The sequence below is a fragment of the Zonotrichia leucophrys genome, chromosome 21, assembly GCF_028769735.1.
Source record: "Zonotrichia leucophrys gambelii isolate GWCS_2022_RI chromosome 21, RI_Zleu_2.0, whole genome shotgun sequence".
Taxonomy (NCBI): domain Eukaryota; kingdom Metazoa; phylum Chordata; class Aves; order Passeriformes; family Passerellidae; genus Zonotrichia; species Zonotrichia leucophrys.
Genome location: NC_088190.1, coordinates 6,312,760 through 6,340,064, shown reverse-complemented (window position 1 = coordinate 6,340,064; position 27,305 = coordinate 6,312,760). Strand labels below are relative to the sequence as shown.

The 27,305-nt window shown below is 47.6% G+C and overlaps 2 protein-coding genes across 9 annotated transcripts in view; one reads left to right on the top strand and one right to left on the bottom strand.

Annotated features, from left to right (window-relative positions):
* The window catches only part of ARHGEF10L (Rho guanine nucleotide exchange factor 10 like), an 85,217-nt gene extending 70,567 nt beyond the window's left edge, over positions 1-14,650 (bottom strand). For 7 of the 8 annotated variants that reach the window (XM_064730412.1, XM_064730414.1, XM_064730415.1 and 4 more), the window contains exons 1-3: positions 14,515-14,650; positions 4,950-5,010; positions 230-451 (exon numbers count right to left, since the gene is read on the bottom strand). In XM_064730412.1, the coding sequence (XP_064586482.1) occupies positions 230-451; positions 4,950-4,977 (250 nt within the window). In that variant the 5' untranslated portion in view covers positions 4,978-5,010; positions 14,515-14,650. The remainder of the gene's footprint in view (positions 1-229; positions 452-4,949; positions 5,011-14,514) is intronic. The other variant, XM_064730413.1, reaches the window with a different exon arrangement.
* Positions 14,651-25,620: 10,970 nt separating this feature from the next.
* The window catches only part of RCC2 (regulator of chromosome condensation 2), a 49,688-nt gene continuing 48,003 nt past the window's right edge, over positions 25,621-27,305 (top strand). Inside the window, exon 1 of the mRNA XM_064730785.1 lies at positions 25,621-25,847. The gene's annotated coding sequence lies outside the window, so the exon portion shown is untranslated. The remainder of the gene's footprint in view (positions 25,848-27,305) is intronic.

Here is a 27,305-nt window from a genome sequence, read left to right as displayed (position 1 = left end):
GAGAAATTCCTCTGGGAGTACTGGGAATTCTGCACTGGGAATGAGCGGGAATTCCACACTGGGAATACCGGGAATGAACAGGAATTCCACAAGGGAACACTGGGAATTCCACGCCGGGAATGAGCGGGAATTCCACACCGGGAACACCGGGAATGAGCAGGAATTCCACACTGGGAATACCGGGAATGAGCAGGAATTCCACACCGGGAACACCGGGAATGCTCCTCACCGGAGCTGGGCGGGCGCCGCCGGCGCGGGGGCGCCTGGAGAGCGACGTCAGCACCGGGATCGGCTCCGGGATCAACTCCGGGATCGGCTCCCGAATCCGAGTCCTCGTCCTCCCCTTCCTCCTCCTCCTCCTCCTCCTCCTCCTCCTCCTCGCTGTCCTCGAAGGCGAAGGCCCGGCCCAGCTCCTCCATCCCCGCGGGGCCGGGGGGATCCGGGGGAGATCCTGCAGGGAACGGGCACGGAAAACATGGAATGGGCACGGGAGAGAGGGAAACGGGGATGGGGAGGGATGGGAAAGGGATGGAGGGAAAAAAGGGATGGATGGAGGAAAAACAGGGATGGAGAAAAAGAGGGAGAGAGGAAAAAGGGATGGAGGAAAAAAGGGATGGAGGGAAAAAAAGGGATGGAGGGAAAAAAAGGGATGGAGGGAAAAAAGGGATGGAGAAAAAAGGGATGGAGAAAAAGAGGGAGAGAGGAAAAAAGGGATGGAGGAAAAAAAGGATGGATGGAGAAAAGGGATGGATGGAAAAAAGGGATGGAGGGAAAAAAGGGATGGAGGGAAAAAGGAGTGGATGGAAAAAAGGGGTGGATGGAAAAAAGGGATGGAGAAAAAGAGGGAGAGAGGAAAAAGGGGATGGAGGAAAAAAGGGAGGGAGGAAAAAAGGGATGGAGGAAAAAAGGGATGGAGAAAAAGAAGGGATAGAGGAATAAAGGGATGGAGGGAAAAAAGGGATGGATAGAGAAAAAGGGATGGAGAGAAAAAAGGGATGGAGAAAAAAGGGATGGATGGAAAAAAGGGATGGAGGGAAAAAGGAGTGGATGGAAAAAAGGGGTGGATGGGAAAAAAGGGATGGATGGAAATAAGGGATGGATGGAGGAAAAGGGATGGAGGAAAAAAAGGAATTGATGGGAAAAATAGATGGAAAAAAAGGGATGGATGGATGATGGATGGATGATGGATGGATGGATGGATGGATGGATGGATGATGGATGGAGAAAAAAAGGGATGAATGAAATAAAGGATGAGGAAAAAAGAGACAAAGAGGGAAAGGAGATGCAGAGATGGAGACATGGAAAAGGGGATGGAGGAAATGGAGGAGATGGAAAAAGGGAGATGGAATAGAAGGGGATGGAGACAAAGTGGGAGGGAGAAGGAGGTGGAGGAAGAGGAGGAGGATGAAGGGAAAGGGGATGGAGGAGACAGAGGAGGGAGATGGAGAAAGAGGAGGGGAAAAAAAGGGATGGAGGAGGAGAATGGGGATGGAGAAATCCGGGAAGGGAGATGGAAATGGAGGATGGAAAGGGGGACAGAGGAGAGGGAAGAGGACGGGGGATGGAGGAGGAGGAAGAGGAGGAGGAGGAGGATGAAGGGGGATGGAGATGAAGGACAGGGAAAAGGGGATGGAGGAGATGGGAAAAGGGAGGTGGAAAAGGGGATGAAGACAAAGTGGGAAGGAGAAGGAGGTGGAGGAAGAAGAAGAAGAGGAGGAAGAAGGGGATGGAGATGGAGGAGGAAGGAAAAGGGGATGGAGGAAATGCAGGGGAATGGGGGCAGAGATGGAGGAGGAAGAGGAGGAAGGAGGGGATGGAGACGGAGGGGGCAAAATGGATGGAGGGGAAGGAAAACGAGAAGGGAGATGGAGGCAGAGGAGGGAGAAAAAAATGGGATGGAGGGGGAGAATGGGGATGGAAAAATCAGGGAAGGGGGATGGAAATGGAGGATGGAAAAGGGGACAGAGGAGAGGGAAGAGGAAGGGGGATGGAGGAGGAGGAAGAAGGGAAGGGGGATGGAGATGGAGGAGGAAGGAAAAGGGATGAGGAAATGGAGGAGATGGAAAAAGGGAGGTGGAAAAGGGGATGGAGACAAAGTGGGAGGGAGAAGGAGGTGGAGGAAGAGGAGGAGGAGGAGGATGAAGGGGGATGGAGATGGAGGAGGGAGGAAAAGGGGATGGAGGAGATGGAGGGAGAGATTGGGGAGGAAGAGGAGGAAGGAGGGACGGAGACGGAGGGGAAAAATGGATGGAGGGGAAGGAAAACGAGAAGGGAGATGGAGGCGGAGGAAGGAGAAAAAAACAGGATGGAGGGGGAGAATGGGGATGGAAAAATCAGGGAAGGGGGATGGAGATGGAGGGTGGAAAAGGGGAGTGGAGATGGAGGAGGAAGGAAAAGGGGGTGGAGGAGATGGAGGATGAAGGGAAAGGGGATGGAGGAAATGGAGGAGATGGAAAAAGGGAGGTGGAAAAGGGGATGGAGACAAAGTGGGAGGGAGATGGAGGTGGAGGAAGAGGAGGAGAAGGAGGATGAAGGGGATGGAGATGGAGGAGGGAGGAAAAGGGGATGGAGGAGATGGAGGGGAATGGGGGCAGAGATGGAGGAGGAAGAGGAGGAAGAAGGGGATGGAGATGGAGGGGGCAAAATGGATGGAGGGGAAGGAAAAGGAGAAGGGAGATGGAGGTGGAGGAGGGAGAAAAAAATCGGGAAGGAGGGGGAGAATGGGGATGGAAAAATCAGGGAAGGGGGATGGAAATGGAGGATGGAAAAGGGGAGTGGACGGAGGAGGAAAAGAGGGATTGGCACCATGGAGTCAGGAATGACACAGAATCCAGGCCAGAAGCCCCCAATTTACTGGAACCCCTTTTTATACCCTGGTCTCAAAATATTATAAAAAAATATATATATATAAATATATATATAAATATATATATATAAATATATAGATAGATATATATATAGATATAGATATATATAGCATAAATATAATTTTATAATATTTTGAGACCAGGGTATAAAATATAATTGTATATAATTTTTATACCCTACCCTCAAAATCCCTGGTCTGGTGCACCCGATTGGTCACTTAATTAACACACGAGCGGCTAATTAACGAGACCCCTTTGGGGTGAACACCTCCCCAGGAAAACAGCTCGCTCCAAACACCCCCTGCAGATTTTTTACCGTTTATTTACAATTCCTTCTCCCTAAAACTTCCCAGATGGATCCATGGGAAAGCTCATCCGGATTTCCCTCTCTGTCACATCCACAGGGGAGGGAGGAGAGGGAAAAGGGGCCCGGGAATGGAGGGAAAGGGGAGGGAAAAGAGGAGAATGGCAGGGAATGGGCACTGGGAATGGAGGGAGGGAATCAGGAAACAGGGAAATGGGGAAATGGGAAATGGGAAATGGGGAAATGGGGAAATGGGGAAATGGGGAAACAGGGAAATAGGGAATTAGGGAAACAGGGAAATAAATAGGGAATCAGAGAACAGGGAAATAAATAGGGAATCAGGGAACAAGGAAATAGGGAATCAGGGAACTAGGGAATCAGGGAGCAGGGAAATAGAGAAATAGGGAATTAGGGAACCAGGGAAATAGGGAAATGGGGAAATAGGGACAGGGAAATAAATAGGGAATCAGGGAACAAGGAAATAGGGAATTAGGGAAATAGGGAATTAGGGAATCAGGGAAATGGGGACAGGGAAATAGGGAATCAGGGAACAAGGAAATAGGGAATCAGGGAAATAAGGGATTAGGGAATCAGGGAAATTAGGGAATCAGGGAAATGGGGAAAGGGAAATAGGGAATCAGGGAATCAGTGAATTGGGGAAATAGGGACAGGGAAATATGGAATTAGGGAATCAGGGAAATAGGGAATTAGGGAATCAGGGAAATGGGGACAGGGAAATAGGGAATCAGGGAAATAAATACAGAATCAGGGAATCGGGGAAATAGGGAAACAGGGAAATAGGGAAATGGGGAATCAGAGAACAGGGAAATAGGGGAATGGGGAATAGGGACAGGGAAATAAATAGGGAATCAGGGAACAAGGAAATAGGGAATCAGGGAAATAGGGAATCAGGGAAATGGGAAACAGGGAAAAGGGAACTAGGGAAATAGGGGAACAGGGAAATAGGGAACCAGGGAAATAAATACGGAATCAGGGAACAGGGAAACAGGGAAATAGGGAAACAGGGAAATAAGGGAACAGGGAAATAGGGAAATAGGGAACCAGGGAAATACGGAATCAGGGAATCAGGGAATCAGGGAATCGGGGAAATAGGGAAACAGGGAAATAGGGAAATGGGGAATCAGAAAACAGGGAAATAGTGGAACAGGGAAATAGGGACAGGGAAATAAATAGGGAATCAGGGAACAAGGAAATAGGGAATCAGGGAAATTAGGGAATCAGGGAAATGGGGACAGGGAAATAGGGAATCAGGGAGCAGGGAAATAGGGAAAAAGGAACTAGGGAAATAGGGGAACAGGGAAATAAATACGGAATCAGGGAACAGGGAAACAGGGAAATAGGGAAAAGGGAACAGGGAAATAGGGAATCAGGGAATCGGGGAAATAGGGACAGGTAAATAGGGAATCAGGGAAATAGATAGGGAATCAGGGAACAGGGAAACAGGGAAACAGGGAAACAGGGAAATAGGAATCAGGGAACAGGGAAATAGGGAATCAGGGAAATAGGGAAAGAGGGAATCGGGGAAATTGGGATAGGGAAATAGGGAATCAGGGAACCAGGGACATGGAACAGCACCGGCAGCCCCCAGATCCCAGATCCCTCCGTGTTTTCCCAATCCCGAGAGGCTCCAGCCGGGATATCCGGGATACCCTGGGTGCTGCTCCCTCCTTCCCACCCCGGGCTGGCCGTCCCAAAATCCCCAAAATCCCCAAAATTCCCAAAAATTCCCAAATTCCCGAGGCCGAGGCTGACAGTACCTACTGCGGGCGGGGGGGGCGAGGCCATGGCGGGGGGGGCTCAGCTGCTCCAGGGGCGTTCCTGCGGAAAAATGGGAAAAAGGGTTGGGAAAAATGGGAAAAAGGGTTGGGAAAGGGAAAAAGGGTTGGGAAAAATGGGAAAAAGGGTTGGGAAAATGGGAAAAAGGGTTGGGAAAAGGGGGAAAAGGGTTGGGAAAAGGGGAAAAAGGGTTGGGAAAAAAGGGATGGAAAAGGGGAAAAAGGGTTGGGAAAATGGGAAAAAGGGTTGGGAAATGGGGAAAAAAGGGTTGGGAAAGGGGGGAAAAAGAGCTGGAAAAGGGTTTGGAAAAAGGGGAAACGGGGCTGGGAAAAAGGGCTGAAAAGGGTTGGGAAAGGGGGAAAAAGGGTTGGGAAATGGGAAAAGAGGTTGGGAAATGGGAAAAAGGGTTGGGAAATGGGAAAAGGGTTGGGAAAATGGGAAAAGAGGTTGGGAAAATGGGAAAAAGGGTTGGGAAAAAAGGGATGGAAAAGGGGAAAAAGGGTTGGGAAAATGGGAAAAGGGGTTGGGAAAGAGGGAAAAGGGTTGGGAAATGGGAAAAGGGGTTGGGAAAATGGGAAAAAGGGTTGGAAAAGGGTTGGGAAAGGGGGGAAAAAAGAGCTGGAAAAGGGTTTGGAAAGGGGGAAAAGGGGCTGGGAAAAAGGGTTGAGAAAGGGAGGAAAATGGGTTGGGAAAAAAGGGTTTGGAAAGGGGGGGAAAGGGTTGGAAAGGGGGAAAATGGGTTTGGAAAACGGGGGGAAAAAGGGTTGGGAAAAGGTTGGGAGGAAAAGAGCTGGAAAAGGGTTGGGAAAGGGGGGAAAGGGTTGGGAAAAAGGAAGAAAGGGTGGGGAAAAAGGGTTGGAAAAGGGGGAAAAGGGTTGGGAAAAAGGGCTGGAAAAAGGGTTGGAAAAGGGGGAAAAGGTTCGGAAAGGGGAGAAGGGTTGGAAAAGGTTTGGAAAAGGTTTGGAAAAGGGGGGAAAGGGTTGTGAAAGGATTGGATCAGCCCCAATCCCCGCTTGGAAAGGACCGGGAGGCTCCGGCTCGGGCAGGGAGCTGGGATTCATCCCGGGAATTGCGCCAGGATCCGGCCGGGATCGATGCCGGGATCGATGGAGCATCCGCCCGGAACCGAGGGCGCCTGGAGGGCACCGGGAAGGTCGGAGCCTTGGGATGATCCCGAGGGATGATCCCGGGAAAAAGATGGAACTCTCCCTCCTGGAATTGCTTTCCTGCAGTGGGAACCTCTCCTGGGTCACCCCACCTGGGAATCTTCCCTGTGGATGCGACGCCAAGGGAGACGGAAATTCAGGAGATGGATCCGCTGAAAAGCAGGAGATCGATCCACAAAAAGATGGGAGAAGAATCTCCAAAAACTGGGAGGAAAAATCCCCAAAAACCCCAGATGAATCCACAAAAAAAACCCCAGATGAATCCACAAAAACTGGGAGAAAAATCCCCAAAAACCTGAGATGAAGCCACAAAAAATTGGGAGAAGAATCCCCAAAAACCGGGAGGAAAAATCCCGAAAAACCCCAGATGAATCCACAAAAAATTGGGAGAAGAATCCCCAAAAACCGGGAGGAAAAATCCCGAAAAACCCCAGATGAATCCACAAAAAATTGGGAGAAGAATCCCCAAAAATGGGAGGAAAAATCCCCAAAAAACCGAGATGAAGCCACAGAAAAAACCCCAATCAATCCACAAAAAGATGGGAGAAGAATCTCCAAAAACTGGGAGAAAAAATCCCGAAAAACCCCAGATGAATCCACAAAAAAATGGGAGAAGAATCCCCAAAAACCGGGAGGAAAAATCCCAAAAAAAAGGAGATGAATACACAAAAATATCCAGATCAATCCACAGAAAAATGGGAGAAGAATCTCCAAAAACTGGGAGGAAAAATCCCAAAAAACCAAGATGAATCCACAAAAAAAAACCCAGATGAATCCGCAAAAAATTGGGAGAAGAATCCACAAAAACTGGGAGGAAAAATCCCGAAAAAACCGAGATGAAGCCACAGAAAAAAACCCCAATCAATCCACAAAAAGATGGGAGAAGAATCCCCAAAAACCAGGAGAAAAATCCCAAAAAAAGGAGATGAATACACCAAAAAATCCAGATCAATCCACAAAAAGATGGGAGAAGAATCCCCAAAAACTGGGAGGAAAAATCCCGAAAAACCTGAGATGAAGCCACAAAAAACTGGGAGAAGAATCCCCAAAAACTGGGAGAAAAATCCCAAAAAAACAAGATTAATCCACAGAAAAAACCCCAATCAATCCACAAAAAGATGGGAGAAGAATCTCCAAAAACTGGGAGAAAAAATCCCGAAAAACCCCAGATGAATCCACAAAAAATTGGGAGAAGAATCCCCAAAAACCGGAGGAAAAATCCCCAAAAAAAGGAGATAAATACACAAAAAAAACCCAGATCAATCCACAAAAAATGGGAGAAGAATCTCCAAAAACTGGGAAAAAAATCCCGAAAAACCCGAGATGAATCCACAAAAAAAAAACCCAGATGAATCCACAGAAAAATGGGAGAAGAATCCGCAAAAACTGGGAGAAAAATCCCAAAAAACCGAGATTAATCCACAAAAAAACCCAGATCAATCCACAAAAAAATGGGAGAAAATTTTCCTAAATCCCAGGAGAAGAATTCCCAAAAAAATCAGGAGAAGAATCTCCAAAAACTGGGAGAAAAATCCCAAAAAACCAAGATGAATCCACAAAAAACCCCAATCAATCCACAAAAAAATGGGAGAATAATCCCCAAATACTGGGAGGAAAAATCCCCAAAAAAATGAGATGAATCCCTAAAAAAACAGGAGAAGAATCCCCAAAATCTGTGCGGAAAAAACCCCAAAAAACCAGATGAATCCACAAAAACCCAGGAGATGAATCCCCAAAAACCAGGAGACAAAGCCACAAAAACCCAGGAGATCAATCCACAAAAAAATGGGAGATGAATCCCCAAAAACCAGGACAAGAATTTCCAAAATCCCAGGAGAAGAATCCAGAAAAACCAGGAGAAGAATCCCCAAAATCCCAGGGAAGCTCCGGAACCAGAGATTCCCGGGACACTGAGAATTCCCAATTTCTGCAGCTCCAGAAAAAGCCCCAAAATTGGGAATCCTCAAGAAAAACAACGCCGGGATTGGGGTCGGGATTGGGATCCGGCCCCTTCCCGCTCCGGGTGGGAATTGTGGCCAATCCCAAATTTATCCAGGGAAAAGGTCACTCCCGTTTGGAGCGCTGAGCTCAGCCCGGCCCGGATTTATCCCAGGCCTCCAAAATAATCCCGGGATTGGGATGGATCCAAGGGGAAAAGGGATGGGAACATCCCAGGAGCAAAACAGATCCCGTGGGATGAGGAAAAATTGGGATCTGTGGGAATTAACGGGGAGAGGAAAAGCGGGAAGCGGGAAAATCCATGGGAATGGGAGAAGGGAATGGGGAATGGGGATTCCCAGGAGCTGCTGGGGATCCATGGAAATGAAGTGGGAGAGGAAAATCGGGAAGCAGGAATCCATGGAAATGAAGTGGGAGAGGAAAATCGGGAAGCAGGAATCCATGGAAATAAACAGGGAAAGGAAAATCGGGAAGCAGGAATCCATGGAAATGAAGTGGGAGAGGAAAATCGGGAAGCAGGAATGCATGGAAATAAACAGGGAAAGGAAAATCGGGAAGCAGGAATCCATGGAAATACACTGGGAGAGGAAAATCGGGAAGCAGGAATCCATGGAAATGAAGTGGGAGAGGAAAATCGGGAAGCAGGAATCCATGGAAATGAAGTGGGAGAGGAAAATCGGGAAGCAGGAATGCATGGAAATAAATCAGGAAAGGAAAATCGGGATTCAGGATAATCCAGGGATGGGGAATCAGCCCTGGGAATGTGGAGGTTTGGGAGCTGCAGATTTATCCCAGGCCTCCAAAATAATCCTGGGATTGGGATGGATCCAAGGGGAAAAGGGATGGGAACATCCCAGGAGCAAAACGGATCCCGTGGGATGAGGAAAAATCGGGATCTGTGGGAATTAACGGGGAGAGGAAAAGCGGGAAGCGGGAAAATCCATGGAAATAAATCAGGAGAGGAAAATCGGGAAGCGGGAAAATCCATGGGAATGGGGATTCCCAGGAGCTGCTGGGGATCCATGGAAATGAAGTGGGAGAGGAAAATCGGGAAGCAGGAATCCATGGAAATAAACAGGGAAAGGAAAATAGGGAAGCAGGAATCCATGGAAATAAATCAGGAGAGGAAAATGGGAAGTGGGAATCCATGGAAATGAAGTGGGAGAGGAAAATCGGGAGCAGGAATCCATGGAAATAAACAGGGAAAGGAAAATCGGGAAGCAGGAATCCATGGAAATAAACAGGGAAAGGAAAATCGGGATTCAGGATAATCCAGGGATGTGGGGATGGGGAATCAGCCCTGGGAATGTGGAGGTTTGGGAGCTGCAGATTTATCCCAGGCCTCCAAAATAATCCCGGGATTGGGATGGATCCAAGGGGAAAAGGGATGGGAACATCCCAGGAGCAAAACGGATCCCGTGGGATGAGGAAAAATCGGGATCTGTGGGAATGCACAGAGTGGGAAGTGGGAAAATCCATGGGAATGGAGATTCCCAGGAGCTGCTGGGGATCCATGGAAATGAAGTGGGAGAGGAAAATTGGGAAGCAGGAATCCATGGAAATAAACAGGGAAAGGAAAATCGGGATTCAGGATAATCCAGAATGTGGGGATGGGAAATCATCCCTGGGAATGTGGAGGTTTGGGAGCTGCGAGGGATCCATGGAAATAAATCAGGAGAGGAAAATGGGAAGTGGGAATCCATGGAAATGAAGTGGGACAAGAAAATCAGGAAGTGGGAATCCATGGAAATAAACTGGGAAAGGAAAATCGGGATTCAGGATAATCCAGGGATGTGGGGATGGGGAATCAGCCCTGGGAATGTGGAGGTTTGGGAGCTGCAGATTTATCCCAGGCCTCCAAAATAATCCTGGGATTGGGATGGATCCAAAGGAAAAAGGGATGGGAACATCCCAGGAGCAAAACAGATCCCGTGGGATGAGGAAAAATTGGGATCTGTGGGAATTAACGGGGAGAGGAAAAGCGGGAAAATCCATGGGAATGGGGATTCCCAGGAGCTGCTGGGGATCCATGGAAATGAAGTGGGAGAGGAAAATCGGGAAGCAGGAATCCATGGAAATGAAGTGGGAGAGGAAAATCGGGAAGCAGGAATCCATGGAAATAAACAGGGAAAGGAAAATTGGGAAGCAGGAATGCATGGAAATAAACAGGGAAAGGAAAATCGGGAAGCAGGAATCCATGGAAATAAACTGGGAGAGGAAAATCGGGAAGCAGGAATCCATGGAAATAATTGAGGAGAGGAAAATCGGGAAGCAGGAATGCATGGAAATAAACAGGGAAAGGAAAATCGGGAAGCAGGAATCCATGGAAATGAAGTGGGAGAGGAAAATCGGGAAGCAGGAATCCATGGAAATAATTGAGGAGAGGAAAATCGGGAAGCAGGAATCCATGGAAATAAATGAGGAGAGGAAAATCGGGAAGCAGGAATCCATGGAAATGAAGTGGGAGAGGAAAATCGGGAAGCAGGAATCCATGGAAATAAACAGGGAAAGGAAAATCGGGAAGCAGGAATGCATGGAAATGAACTGGGAGAGGAAAATCGGGAAGCAGGAATCCATGGAAATACACAGGGAAAGGAAAATCGGGATTCAGGATAATCCAGGGATGTGGGGATGGGGAATCAGCCCTGGGAATGTGGAGGTTTGGGAGCTGCGAGGGATCCATGGAAATAAATCAGGAGAGGAAAAGCGGGAAGCGGGAGAGAAAAAACGGGAAGTGGGATCCATGGGGATCCATGGGGATCCATGGGGATCCATGGGGATCCATGGGGCAGGAAAAGCGGATGCAGGAGCAGCCGAGGATGCTGGGATGGGAACGGAGATTCCCGAGGAGGCGCCGGGAGCAGCCGGATCCCAACCCCGGCCCGGCCCGGCCGCTCCCATCCCGGGGTATTTTTATCCCGGGATATTTTTATCCCTGGCACCGGAGCTGCTGCCTGGGGGAGACGGGGATGGATCCGCCCGGGATCATCCAGGGACCGTCCCAGGGATCCGGATCCATCCCAGGGACCATCCCATGGATCCAGATCCACCCCAAGATCATCCCAAGGATCTGGATCCATCCCAGGGACCATCCCATGGATCCAGATCCATCCCAGGGATCATCCCAAGGATTCAGATCCATCTCAGGATCATCCTGAGCCCTTCCTGTGGATCTGGATCCACCCTGGGATCATCCCATGGATCCAAATCCATCCAGGGATCATCCAGGGACCGTCCCAGGGATCCGGATCCATCTCAGGATCATCCTGAGCCCTTCCCATGGATCTGGATCCACCCTGGGATCATCCCATGGATCCAGATCCATCCAAGGATCATCCCATGGATCCAGATCCATCCTGGGATCCTCTCAGGGATCTGGATCCATCCCAGGATCATCCCAGGGATCCAGATCCAGCCCAGGATCATCCCAGGGACCTGGATCCATCTCGGGACCATCCCAGGGATGTGGATCCGGATCTGCTCTGGGATCATCTCAGAGATCCAGATTCATCCTGAGACCATCCCACAGATCTGGATCCATCCCGGGATCACCCAGGGACCATCCCATTGATCCAGATCCATCCTGGGATCCTCTCAGGGATCCGGATCCATCCCAGGATCATCCCAGGGATCATCCCAGGAATCTGGATCCATCTCAGGACCATCCCAGGGATCCAGATCTGCCCCAGGATCATCCCAAGGATCTGGATCCATCCCAGGGATCATCCCAAGGATCCAGATCCATCCTGGGATCCTCTCAGGGATCCAGATCCATCCCGGGATCATCCCAGGGATCCAGATCCACCCTGGGGTTATCCCAGGGATCCAGATCCATCCCAGGGATCATCCCAAGGATCTGGATCCATCTCAGGATCATCCTGAGCCCTTCCCATGGATCCAGATCCACCCTGGGATCATCCCATGGATCCAGATCCATCCCAGGGATCATCCCATGGATCCAGATCCATCCCAGGATCATCCCAGGGATGTGGATCCAGATCTGCCCTGGGATCATCCCATGGATCCGGATCCATCCCAGGATCATCCTGAGCCCTTCCCATGGATCCAGATCCACCCTGGGATCATCCCAGAGATCCAAATCCATCCTGGGATCCTCCCAGGGATCCAGATCCATCCCAGGATCATCCCATGGATCTGGATTGATCCCACTTGGATTGGATCAGGGATTGGGAACAGTGGGGGGAAAATCCAGGATCCATCCCAGCAGGGAATCTGGGATCCATCCCAGTGGGAAATCCAGGATCCAACCCTGTGGGAAATCTGGGATCCCTTCCAGCGGGAAATCCAGGATCCATCCCAGCAGGGAATCTGGGATTCATCCCAGTGGGAAATCCAGGATCCATCCCAGTGGGATCCGCCAGGAATCGGCCCCGCCCTGCTGCTAATCCCAGGAATAAATAACCGGGAATAAATAAATAATAATCTTCCCCAAAATCCCGTTTATCTTCCTGAAATTCCCCTTCATTTGGCCCCAAAAATTTCCCTTTCTTTTTCCCTAAAATTCCCTTAATTTTCACCAAAATCCCCTTAATTTTTCCCTTTCATTAGACCCCAACATTTCTTTTATTTACCAAATAAAAATTCCTTTCATTTGTCCCTAAATCCCCTTTATTTGTCCCAAAATTCCCTTTATTCTGGTTACCAACAGGAATTCCCTTTCCCATTCCTGGCTCATCCCAACGGGAAAACCTCTGGATATCGGGATTTGGGGTGGGAATGGGGATTTCTGGGTGGATCCAAGGATTTGGGGTGGGAACAGGGATTTGGGGCTGGATCCATGGATTTCGGGATGGGTCCATGGATTTGGGGCTGGATCCAGGAATTTGGGGAGGGATCCAGGGATCTGGGGCTGGATCCAGGGATTTTGGGGATGGATCCAGGGATTTGGGAATGGAAACAGGAATTTGGGGATGGATCCGGTGATTTAGGGCTGGATCCATGGATTTGGGGATGGATCCGGGGATTTGGGGCTGGATCCATGGATTTGGGGCTGGATCCAGGGATTTGGGGCTGGATCCAGGGATTTGGGGCGGATTTTTGGGAAGCAGGGGCAGCAAGGAAATCAGGAATGGCTGTGACAGCTCTGCCCACCGAGGAAATTTCTGGATGTGGGAATTTGGGGATGGAAATGGGGATGTGGGGTTGGAAATGGGGATTTGGGGCTGGATCCAGGGATTTGGGGCTGGAAACAGGAATTTGGGGATGGATCCAGGGATTTGGGGCTGGATGCAGGGATCTGGGGTGGAATCCAGGTACCTGGGTCTGGGTCCAAGGATCTGGGGCTGGATCCAGGGATTTAGGGCTGGATCCAGGGATTTGGGGATGGATCCAGGGATGTGGGGCTGGATCCTGCGATTTGGGGCTGGACACAGGGATTTGGGGCTGTCTCCGGGGATTTTGGGGCTGGATCCATGGGTCTGGGGCTGGATCCAGGGATTTGGGGCTGGATCCAGGGATTCGGGGATGGATCCAGGGATCTGGGGCTGGGTCCAGGGATTTGGGGCTGGATCCAGGGATTTGGGGACAGATCCGGGGATTTAGGGCTGGATCCATGGATTTGGGGATGGATCCATAGATCTGGGGCTGGAAACAGGAATTTGGGGATAGAAAAAGGGATTTGGGGATGGATCCAGGGATTTGGGGCTGGATCCAGGGATTTGGGGTTGGGTCCAGGGATCTGGAGCTGGGTCCAGAGATTTGGGGCTGGAAACAGGAATTTGGGGATGGAACCAGGGATTCGGGGCTGTCTCCATGGATCTGGGGCTGGATCCATGGATTTGGGCTGGATCCATGGATTTGGGCTGGATCCAAGGATTTGGGGCTGGATCCATGGATTTGGGCTGGATCCATGGATTTGGGGCTGGATCCATGGATTTGGGGCTGGATCCAGGGATTTGGGGCTATCTCCGGGGATTTTGGGGCTGGATCCATGGATCTGGGGCTGGATCCATGGATTTGGGGCTGGGTCGAGGGATTTGGGGCTGGAAACAGGGATTTTGGGTGGGATCCAGGTATCTAGGTCTGGGTCCAAGGATTTGGGGCTGGAAACAGGAATTCGGGGTGGGATCCAGGGATTTAGGGCTGGATCTAGTGATTTGGGGCTGGACACAGGGATTTGGGGTGGGATCCAGGTATCTGGGTCTGGGTCCAAGGATTTGGGGCTGGATCCAGGGATCTGGATCCATGGATCTGGGGCTGGATCCATGGATCTGGGCTGGATCCATGGATTCGGGCTGGGTTTTCGGGAAGCGGGGGCGCCAGGCAAAGCGGGGCCGGCCGGGGCAGAGAGCAGCCGGGAAAAGCGCTGGAAGCCGGGGGGCTCCGGGGGCTCCGGGGGCTGCGGGGGCTGCGGGGGCGGATCCCGGCGGGATCCCGGGTTCGGGATTCGGGAATGCCTGACCTGGGCAGGCCGCGGCCGCCGCTCGGTGTCCGCATGGGCCGGGGGGCGCCGATCCCGCCGGGGCTGTGCCGGTACCGGCGCTGGGCCCGCGATCCCCGAACGGCGCCGGGAGCGCCGGGCCCGGCCCGGAGCCGCTGCCAGCGGAGCGGAGCGGAGCGAGGGATGCCGGGATTTGGGAATCATCGCTTCCCTCCTCCCCTTCCTCCTCCTCCTCCTCCTCCTCCTCCTCCTTTCCTGCCTTTCCCCTTCCTGCTCTTCCCGCTTCTCCTGCTCGGCCTCCTCCGCTTCTCCGCCTCTGCCCGCTCCGCTTTTTCCTCCTTTTCCTCCTTTTCCTGCTTTTCCTCCTTTTCGTGCTTCTTCTGCTTTTCCTTGTCTTTTTGCTTCTTTTCTTCCTCCTCCTTTTTCTGCTTTCCCTGCTCCTCTTTTTCCTCCTTTTCCTTCTCCTCTTTTTCCTCCTTTTCCTCCTCTTTTCCTGCTTTTCCTCCTCCCGCTTTTCCTGCTCCTCCTTTTCGTGTTTCTTCTGCTTTTCCTTCTCCTCTTTTTCCTCCTTTTCCTCCTCCTCCTCCTCTTCCTGTTCCTCTTTTCCCTTCTCTTCCCTTTCCAGCTTTTCCTCTTTTTCCTCTTTTCCTGCTTTTCCTCTTCCTCTTTTTCCTCCTTTTCCTCCTTTTCCTGCTTTTCCTCCTTTTTGTGGTTCTTCTGCTTTTCCTTCTCTTTTTCCTTCTTTTCCTCCTCCTCCTTTTTCTGCTTTCCCTGCTCCTCTTTTTCCTCCTTTTCCTTCTCCTCTTTTTCCTCCTTTCCTCTTTTTCCTTTTCCTCTTTTTCCTCCTTTTCCTCCTTTTCCTGTTTTTCCTCCTCTTTTCCTGCTCCCACTTTTCCTGCTCCTCCTTTTCGTGTTTCTTCTGCTTTTCCTTCTCCTCTTTTTCCTCCTCCTCCTCCTCTTCCTGTTCCTCTTTTCCTTCTGTTCCCACTTCCACTTTTCCTCCTCCTCGTCCTTTTCCTGCTTTGCCTCCTTTTCGTGGTTCTTCAGCTTTTCCTTCTCTTTTCCTTCTTTTCCTCCTCCTCCTTTTTCTGCTTTCCCTGCTCCTCTTTTTCCTCCTTTCCCTTCTCCTCTTTTTCCTCCTTCCTCTTTTTCCTTTTCCTCCTTTCCTCCTTTCCTCCTTTTCTCCCTTTTTCCTCCTCTTTTCCTCCTTTTCCTGTTTTTTCCTCCTCTCTTTTCCTGCTCCTCCTTTTCGTGGTTCTTCTGCTTTTCCTTCTCCTCTTTTCCTCCTCCTTTTCCTTCTCTTCCCTTTCCAGCTTTTCCTCTTTTTCCTCCTTTTCCTGCTTTTCCTCTTCCTCTTTTTCCTCCTTTTCCTCCTTTTCCTCCTTTTCCTCCTTTTCCTGCTTCTTCCGCTTTTCCTTCTCTTTTTTCTTCTTTTCCTCCTTTTCCTTCTCTTCCCTTTCCAGCTTTTCCTCCTTTTCCTCCTTTTCCTCTTTTTCCTTTTCCTCCTTTTCTTCCTCCTCCTCCTTCTCTTCCCTTTCCTCCTCTTCCTCTTTTTCCTCCTTTTCCTGCTTTTCCTGCTCCTCTTTTTCCTTCTCTTCCCTTTCCAGCTTTTCCTCTTTTTCCTCTTTTTCCTCCTTTTCCTTCTTTTCCTCCTCCCTCCTTTCCTGCTTTTCCCACTTTCCCAATTTTTAGGAGGGAAACCCTTTCCCAGATTATTTTTGGGAAGCAGCAAAAGCGAGCATGGGGCTTCATGAAATAAAGGAAATTTTCCTGAGATTTTTGGGAATTAAAGCGATTTTTCCTGATTTTCCCTATTTATTTTTTTTTCTTCCGAGAATTAAAGTGATTTTTTTTTTCTGGAGTTTTTTTTTTCCTGGGATTAAAATGAATTTTCCAGGGTTTTTTTGGGGTTTTTTTTCTGGGAATTAGAGTGTTTTTCCTGGAGCTTTTTCCAGGGATTTAAAGTGATTTTTCTGAAGGTTTTTTCCTGGAAATAAAGTGAATTTTCCTGGTTATTTTTGTTGTTGGTTTTGTCGTTGTTGTTAATTTTTGAGGGGTTTAGAGGGTCTTTTTATTTTGTTCTTTTTTCCCCAGAAATTAAAATTATTTTTCCGGAGGTTTTTTTCTGGGATTTACAGTGATTTTTCTTGGAATTAAAGTGATTTTTCTGGAGTTTTATCCTGGGATTTACAGTTATTATTCCTATGATTTACAGTTATTTTCCCCCAGATTTACACTGATTTTCTGGCATTTTTTTGGGAATTAAAAGTGAATATTCTGGAATATTTTTTCCTGGGAATTACAGTGATTTTTCCTGGCATTTACAGTGATTTTCCCCCAGATTTACACAGTTTTATTTTTGGGATCCAGCCCTTTTCCTGCAGTTATTTTATTGGGATCCCACCGTTTCCCACAGGTTTGGTGGTTTTTTTTGGGATCCAACATTTCCTGCAGATTTTTGGGGCAGATCCAACCCTTTCCCATTGTTTGGTTTTTTGGGGTTTTTGGTTTCCCAACTTTTCCACAGATTTTTTTTTAGGATCCAACCCTTTCCCACAGTTTTTTGGGATCCAACCCTTTCCCAGCGTTTTTTTTTTGGGATCCAACCCTTTCCTGCAGCTTTTTGGGGCAGATCCAACCCTTTCCCATTGTTTGGTTTTTTGGGGTTTTTTTGGGATCCAACCCTTTCCCACAGCATTTTTTTTTGGGATCCAACCCTTTCCCTCAGGTTTTTTTTTAGGATCCAACCCTTTCCCACAGTTTTTTGGGGGGGGATCCAACCCTTTCCCAGCGTTTTTTTGGGATCCAACCCTTTCCTGCAGCTTTTTTTGGGGCTAGATCCAACCTTTCCTCGCATTTTTGGGGGTTCCAACCTTTCCCACGTGTTTTTGGGGATCCAAACCTTGCCCGGTGTTTTTTGGGATCCAACTCTTTCCTGCAGCTTTTTGGGGCAGATCCAACCCTTTCCCATTGTTTGGTATTTTGGGGTTTTTTTGGGATCCAACCCTTTCCCAGCATTTTTTTTTGGGATCCAACCCTTTCCCATTGTTTGGGTTTTTTGGGATCCAACCCTTTCCCATTGTTTGGTTTTTTGGGGTTTTTTTAGGATCCAACCCTTTCCCTCAGGTGTTTTCTTGGGATCCAACCCTTTCCCAGCGTTTTTTTGGGGGATCCAACCCTTTCCCACAGACTTTTTTAGGATCCAACCCTTCCCACAGATTTTTTTGGGGGATCCAACCCTTTCCCAGATTTTTTTTGGGATCCAACATTTCCTGCATTTTTGGGCCAACCCTTTCCCATTTTTGGTATTTGGGTTTTTTGGGATCCAACCCTTTCCCAGAGTTTTTTTTTTGGGATCCAACCCTTTCCTGCAGCTTTTTGGGGCAGATCCAACCCTTTCCCATTGTTTGGGTTTTTTGGGATCCAACCCTTTCCCACAGGTGGTTTTTGGGGATCCAACCCTTTCCCAGCGTTTTTTTTTGGGGATCCAACCCTTTCCCAGCGGTTTTTTGGGGCAGATCCAACCCTTTCCCAAATTTTTGTTTTTGGATCCAACCCTTTCCCACAGGATTTTTGGGGAGATCCAACTCTTTCCCACAGGATTTTTTTAGGATCCAACCCTTTCCCAGCGTTTTTTTGGGATCCAACCCTTTCCTGCAGCTTTTTGGAGCAGATCCAACCCTTCCCTGCCGCTTTCATTTTTCAGATCCAGCCCTTTCCCACAGGTGTTTTTTCGGATCCAAGCACTTCCCGGTGGTTTTTTGGGATCGGGAATGCACCAACCCCAAAGCCGCCCCTCCAGAGCCCCCCCGGGCGCGCATTCCCGACCCATTCCCGGTTTTCCGTGGCAGAGGAGCTCACCTGGGCCGGGAGGAGCGGGAGCGCCGGGAGCGGAGCGGAGCGGCCGGGCCGGGCTCGGGCGGGGCCGGGCGGGAGCGGGGCCGGGGCCGGGGCCGGGCCAGCCTGAAATGCCAGGGGAGCGTTCATGGGAAGCGTTCGTGGGGATCGTTCCGGGGGATCGTTCATGGGAATCGTTCCATGGGGATCATTCATGGGATCGTTCATGGGAAGGTTCGTGGATCTCAGTGGGATCATTCCAGGGAATCTTCCAAGGATCATTCTTGGGTCATTTGGGGATCATTCCAGGGGATCGTTCATGGGATCATTCAGGGATCGTTCCGGTTGTTTCCAGGGGATCATTAAGGGATCATTCATGGGGATTATTCCAGGGATCGTTCCAGAGGATCATTCCAGGGGGATCATTCTTGGGGTGGAATTCGTTCGGCGATCATTCAGGGATCGTTCTTGGGATTGTTTTCAGGGTCATTCCAGGGGATCATTCCAGGTAGGATCGTTCGTGGGATCATTCCAGGGGATCGTTCCAGGGGATTATTCCAGGGGATCATTCGGGGGTCATTCATGGGGGCATTCCGGTCATTCAGGGATCATTCCAGGGGATCGTTCCAAGGATAATTCATGGGAATCAATCATGGGGATCATTCTGGGGATCTTCAGGGGATCATTCCAGGGGATCGTTCATGGGGGTCATTCATGGGGAAATTTGTATTCATGGGAATCGTTCCAGAGGATTGTTCCAGAGGATCGTTCGTGGGAATAGTTCGTGGGGATCATTCCAGGGGATCGTTCATGGGGATCACTCCAGGGGATCATTCCATGTGATCATTCTGGGGATCGTTCCAGAGGATCACTCCAGGGGATTATTCTTGGGGATCATTCCAGGGGATTGTTCATGGGAATAGTTCGTGGGGATCATTCTTGGGGATCATTCCAGGGGGTCATTCCAGGGGATTCAGGATTTCCAGAGGATCATTCTTGGGGGTCATTTTTGGGGATCGTTTCAGAGGATCATTCCAGGGGATCATTCCAGGGAATCGTTCCGGGGATCATTCATGGGGATCATTCCAGGGGTCATTCCAGGAGATCATTCCAGGGGATTGTTCATGGGAATAGTTCGTGGGGATCATTCGTGGGGATCATTCCAGGGGATCATTCCAGGGGATCATTCCAGGGGATCATTCCAGGGGATCATTCTTGGGGATCATTCCTGGGGATCATTCCAGGGGATCATTCCAGGGGATCATTCCAGGGGATTGGTCCAGGGGATCATTCCAGGGGATCATTCCAGGGGATCGTTCATGGGGATCATTCCAGGGGATTGGTCCAGGGGATGATTCCAGAGGGTCATTCCAGGGGATCATTCCAGGGGATCATTCATGGGGATCATTCCAGGGGATCATTCCAGGGGGTGATTCCAGGAGATCGTTCCAGAGGATCATTCTTGGGGGTCATTCTTGGGGATCATTCCAGGGGATCATTCCAGGGGATCATTCATGGGAATAGTTCGTGGGGATCACTCCAGAGGATCATTCTTGGGGATCATTCATGGGGATCATTCCAGGGGATCATTCCAGGGGATCATTCCAGAGGGTCATTCCAGGAGATCATTCCAGGGGGTCATTCCAGGGGATCATTCATGGGGATCGTTCCTGGGGATCATTCCAGGGGATCGTTCCAGGGGATCGGCCGTGCATGCAGGGAGCGGGGATCCGTGCTGGGAAGGGATCCGGGCTGGGATTTGGGATGGGGAATTCACCAGGAAGTGATCTGAGCTGGGATTTTGGGATGGGAAATTCACAGGAATTGTCCAGCTGGGATTTTGAGATGGAGAAATCAGCTGGAATTACCCAGCTGGGATTTCTGATGAAGAATTCATGGGAATTGTCCAGCTGGGATTTCTGGATGAGGAAATCGCTGGGAATTATCCAAGTGGGATTTTGGGATGGAGAATTCACCAGTAATTATCCACATCCCAACATCCTGAGGAATTCTGGGATCCACCAGCGGGATCCGGCCCTTGAGGCCCAATTCCCAATGGGATCCCATTCCCGGCCTTCCCTGGATCCAGGATCCGTGGGATCCAGGATCCCTCCACCCGCTGTGATCCCATCCCAGGCTGAGCATTCCCGGATTTCCCTGGATCCAGGATCCACAGCCGTGTCCATGAGATCCCGAGCTCTGCATCCCCCATTTCCCTGGATCCAATCCCTGTGCAATGACCCCATCTCAAGTCGTGCATCCCAAATTTTCCCTGGATCCAGGATCCATGGGTGAGATCCGACCCCTGTGAGCCACCCCGGCCTGAGAATTCCCAGTTTTCCCTGGATCCGGGATCCATCCACTGGTGGATCCCAGAATTCCCCGGGATTTTGGGAATGTGGAACTCCCAGGATGTTGGGATGAGGAACGCCTGGGATGTGGAATTTTCTAGGATTTGGGGAATGAGGAATTTCCAGGATGTTGGGAATGGGGTCCCAGGGCTGGGATCCTGCAGTTCCCCAGGATTTTGGGAATGTGGAACTCCTGGGATGTCGGGATGTGGAATTTTTTGGGATGTGGGAATGAGGAATTTCTAGGATATTGGGAATGGGGTCCCAGGGCTGGGATCCTGGAGTTCCCCAGGATTTTGGGAATGTGGAATTCCCAGTTTTCCCTGGATCCGGGATCCATCCACTGGTGGATCCCAGAATTCCCCGGGATTTTGGGAATGTGGAACTCCCAGGATGTTGGGATGAGGAACGCCTGGGATGTGGAATTTTCTAGGATTTGGGGAATGAGGAATTTCCAGGATGGTGGGAATGGGGTCCCAGGGCTGAGATCCTGGAATTCCATGGGATGTTGGAATGTGGAACTCCCTGGGATGTTGGGAAAGGGGTCCCAGGGCTGGGATCCTGGAATTCCATGGGATGTTTGGAATGGGGTCCCAGGGCTGGGATCCTGGAGTTCCATGGGATGTTTGGAATGGGGTCCCAGGGCTGGGATCCTGGAATTCCCCGGGATTTTGGGAATGTGGAACTCCCAGGATTTTGGGATGTGGAACCCCTGGGATGTTGGGACGTGGAATTTTCCAGGAGGCTGGGAATGTGAAACTCCCTGGGATGTTTGGAATGGGGTCCCAGGGCTGGGATCCTGGAGTTCCCCAGGATTTTGGGAATGTGGAATTCCCAGGATGTTAGGATGAGGAACCCCTGGGATGTGGAATTTTCTGGGATTTGGGGAATGAGGAATTTCCAGGATGTTGGGAATGGGGTCCCAGGGCCGGGATCCCAGAACTCCCTGGGACGTTGGGATGTGGAACTCCCGGGATTTTGGGTTCCCATCCCTGCCCAGCCCGTCCCGCTCCAGCTGGGAGCCAACCCATGCAGATGTATGCAAATGCATGCAAATGAGGGGCGGGGACCGCCCGGACCGGTCTGGGCGGGATCCGGGCGGGGCCGGGAATGGGAAACATCCGGGCGGGAGCGGGCGGGCCCCGCGCTCCGCCCCGGCTGCCCCGGCATTCACCCCGGGCCGGCTGCACCGGCGCCTTCCTGCCTTTGGGCTCGGTTTCTATCGAAATTCGGCTTTGTGTTCGGATTTTTGTGTTTATGTTTACATGCTTTTGTTACATCTATACTGTATCTATGTCTATATCTATATCTATATCTATATCTATATCTATATCTATATCTATATCTATATCTATATCTATATCTATATCTATATCTATATCTATATCTATATCTATATCTATATCTATGTCTATATCTATATCGATATCAATATCTATATCTATATATTATCTCTATCTCTAACTCTATCTAATCTATATCTATATTTTATCTATATCTATATCTATATATCGATATCTATATCTGTATCTATATCTATATCTATATCTATATCTGTATATCTATATTATTCTATTCATATCGTATATTTATTCTATATATGTATATCTATATCTGTATCTTATCTATACTATTATCTCTATCATATCTTATCTATATCATATCTATATCTGTATCTATATCTATATCTATATCTATATCTGTATCTATATATCTATATATATTTTATCTATATCGATATATTTATACCTATATGTATATCTTATCTCTATCTTATCTATATCTGTATCCGTATCTATATCTATATCAATATCTATATCTATATCTATATCTATATCTATATCTATATCTATATATTATCTCTATCTTTATCTAATCTATATCTATATTAATCATATATCTTATCAATCTATTATCAATATCTATATTCTATATCTATTATATCAATATCTATTCTATCTATCTATATCTATATCTATCTCTATTTTATCTAATCTATATCTATATTATCTAATAATCTCATATTGTATCTAATCATTAAAATTAATAAGATAATCCTTATAACTTACATCTATCATATCATCATCTATATATCAATATCTAATCTGCATATCTAGCCAATGCCTATATCTTATTATACATATCTACCATATCATATATTCCTATCTAAATCTATATTATCTAATCATCTATTTATCATATCTATCCTATATACCTATGTCTATGTCAATAGATCTATATCGTCATATCTCAAATAATCCATCCTACTTATCTATCCTATCATATCTATACATATTATCTATATATACATCTGATATCTATATCATAATATCATCTATGTATCTATATTATCAATATATCTATATCTCTAATCTTTATCTATCAATATTCTTATCTATATATATCACATATCTATCTGTATCCTATGTTTCTATAAGATACATTCATAATATCATCCTATCTCCTATCTAATCTATAATATCTATCTAATCTAATTTATCTCTATTTATCTAATCTAATCTATAATATATCTAACTATCCCATCGTATCCATCAATCATATGATTCTAAATCATCTGATATCTAATTCTAATCTAATCAATCTAATCAATATCCATCATGATATCAATATTTTCATCATCATGATACCCAATCAGATCCCAATCCATGGATATCCCAATCCTAATCCAGAGATCCAATCCCTGGATATCCCAAATCTCCCAATATGTATCCCAATCATATATCCAAATCAGATCCAATCCCATGGATATCCCAATCCCATGGATACCCCAAATCCCTTTCTAGAGATCCAATCCATGGATATCCCAATCCCTAATCCATCCAATCATCCAATATATCCAAATAGATCCCAATCCCATGGTATCCCAAATCAATCCCAATCCACATGATATCCCAAATCCCTTCTCAAGATCCCAATCCATGGTATCCAATCCATGAATCCATCCTAATCCATGGATATCCAAATCAATCCCAATCCCATGGATATCCCAAATCAACCATCTGGATATCCAATCAATTATCCTGATATCATTCTTCAGTGATCCTAATCCATGGATATCCCAAATAGACCTAATCCATGGATATCCAATCAATCCAACCCATGATATCCAATTCTATCCCAGATCCATCCTGATATCCCAAATCAAATCCACAATCATGGATATTAATTCTCCATCTGTACCAATCCATGGTATCCCTAATCCCTATATAATCCCAGATATCCCACAATCCATGGATATCCCAAATCCAGATCCCAAATCCCATGGATATCCCAAAAGACCCCAATCCCATGGATATCCACAAACTCCTGAATCCCAAAGATCCCAATCCCATCGGATACCCCAAATCCCCTTTCAATCATCCATGGATACCCAAATCCCAAGATCAATCCCATGGATATCCAAATAGATCCCAATCCATGGATACCCCAAATACCCAATCCCATGAATCCCAATCCCAGAGACCAATCAGGATATCCCAAATCAACCCAATCCCATGGAATCCCAAATCTCCTGAATCCAAACCACCAATCCCATGGATATCCCAAACAGACCCCAATCCCACGGACACCCCAAATCCCCTTTCTCAGAGATGCCAATCCTATGGATATCCCAAATCCACTTTCTCAGAGATCCCAATCCCACGGATATCCCAAATAGATCCCAATCCCATGGATATCCCAAATCCAGATATCCCAATCCCAGATATCCAAATCCCATATCCAAAGATCCCAATCCCATGGATATCCCAAACAGATCCCAATCCCATGGATATCCCAAATCCCAGAGACCCCAATCCCATGGATATCCCAAATCAATCCCAATCCCATGGATATCCCAAATTCCCTGAATCCCAGAGATCCCAATCCCATGGATATCCCAAATAGATCCCAATCCCATGGATATCCCAAATCCCAGAGATCCCAATCCCATGGATATCCCAAATCAATCCCAATCCCATGGATATCCCAAATCCCAAATGGATCCCAATCCCATGGATATCCCAAATCCCAGAGATCCCAATCCCATGGATATCCCAAATAGACCCCAATCCCATGGATATCCCAATCCCATGGATACCCCAAATCCCAAATCCCAGAGATCCCAATCCCATGGCTATCCCAATCCCATGGATATCCCAAATCAATCCCAATCCCATGGATATCCCAAACAGATCCCAATCCCATGGATATCCCAAATCCCAGAGACCCCAATCCCATGGATATCCCACAATCCCAGGAACCCAATCCCTTTCCAAGATCCACCATGGATATCCAATCCCCAACGGATTCCACCCAATCCATGGATACCCCAAACAGACCCCAATCCCACGGATATCCCAAATCCCTGAATCCCAGAGACCCCAATCCCATGGATATCCCAAATCCCCTGAATAGATCCCAATCCCATGGATATCCCAAATAGATCCCAATCCCATGGATATCCCAGATCCCAGGATCACCCATGGATATCCCAACAGATCCAATCCCACGGAACCCCAATCCCAGAGATCCACCCATGGCTATCCAAATCTCCCAATCCCATGGATACCCAAACAGCCCAATGCATGGATCCCAATCCCATGGATACCCAATCATGGATACCAAACCTAAATCCCAGGACCCAATCCCAGGACATCCCAAATCCCTTTCTCAGAGATCCCAATCCATGGATATCCCAAATCCAAGATCCCAATCCCATGGATATCCCAGATCCCTGTATCCAAGATCCCAATGCCCAGATATCCCAATCCAGAGCCCCAATCCCATGGAATCCCAATCCCATGGTATCCCATCCAAATCAGAGACCCAATCCCATGGATATCCCAAACCCAAATCCCAAGAATCCCAATCCATGGCTGATCCAATCCCAAAGATCCCAATCCCATGGCCACCCCAAATCCCGCCCCTGAAGCTCCGGGGTTATCCCGGGTCAGCCATTCCCGTTCCCGTTCCCGTTCCCATTCCGGTTTTTCCATCATCTCCCGGCCCAACCGGTTCCTCCCTGCCTGTCCCTGCCTGCCCCGACATTCCCGGCTCCCCACAAACCCCGGCCGGGCCTTTTGGGGCCAAATCCCCTTTTTAGGGAAAAAGCTGGAAAATCCCAGAGCCGGCCCCGCTGCCCTCGGAGATCCCCGGGATCATTCCGTGAGTAGGGAATTCGCCTTTTCCTTCCCTTCCTTTGAAAGGATTTTGGGGGTTTTTGGGGTTTTTCTGCAGGCTCGGGGCCCATCCCGAAATGGCAATAAATTGAGGAATATCCTAAATTTATTCCAGTGAAATATCACAATTGACCAAATTCCAAATTTATCCCAATTTACAATTTAATCCACATTTATCCTGAATATCAAATTTTCAATTTAATCCCAAATTTATCCCAGTGAAACATCCCAAATTTAATCCAAATTTGTCCCAGTGAAAGGTCCCAGATTTTCCAAATTTAATCCCACATTTATCCCTGAAATATCCCAAATTTTCTAAATTTAGCCCCAATTATCTCAAATTTACCCCAGTGAAATATCCCAAATTATCCAATTTCCCATTAATCCAATTTTCCAGTGACATCCAAATGTATCTAAATTTCCAATTTTCCAAATTATCCTATTCCCAGTGAAATATCACATATATCCAAATTTCAATTATCCAAATTTGTCCAGGAAGTCCAATTTTCCACATTTATCCCAATTGATCCCAAATTTATCCCATTTATCCCTGATATCCCAAATTATCCGTGAAACATCCCAAATTTATCTCAAATTTCCCAATTTTTTCCAAACTTAATCCCTTATTTATCCCAAAATTTTCCACATTTAATCCCAAATTTATCCCAGTGAAACATCCCAAATTTAATCCAAATTTGTCCCAGGGAAAGGTCCCAAATTTTCCAAATTTAATCCCAATTGTCCCAAATTTAATCCCACATTTATCCCTGAAATATCCCAAATTTTCCAAATTTAGCCCCAATTATCTCAAATTTACCCCAGTGAAATATCCCAAATTTATCCCAAAATTTTCCCAATTTAATCCCAAATTTATCCCAGTGAAACATCCCAAATTTATTCCCAAATTTTCCCATTATCCAATTATCAGTGAAAATCCCAAATTATCCAATTCCCAATTTATCCAATTATCCCAAATTTATCCATAATTCAATATCCAAATTTAATCCCAAATTTATCCCAATGAAAAATCCCATATTTATCCCAAATTTCCCAAATTTAATCCCAATTATCCCAAATTTATCCCAGTGAAATATCCCAAATATATCCCAAATTTAATTCCAGTTATCCTAAATTTAACCCCACATTTATCTCTGAAATATCCCAAATTTTCCAAATTTAGTCCCAATTTTCCCAAATTTACCCCACTGAAATATTCCAAATTTATCCCATCAAAATATTCCAAATTTACCCCAAATATCCCAAATTTATCCCAAATTCCCAAGGCACCACAAATTCCCAAGGAAATTTTCTCCTGGTTATTAAAAAACCAAAAAACCCACCTGGAATAAAGAGAATATTTCCATTTATTTCCTGGAAAAATCCATTTATTAACGTGTACATTTCTTTTCAGAGTGGGAAAAACCTTTGGAATAAAGGCAATAAA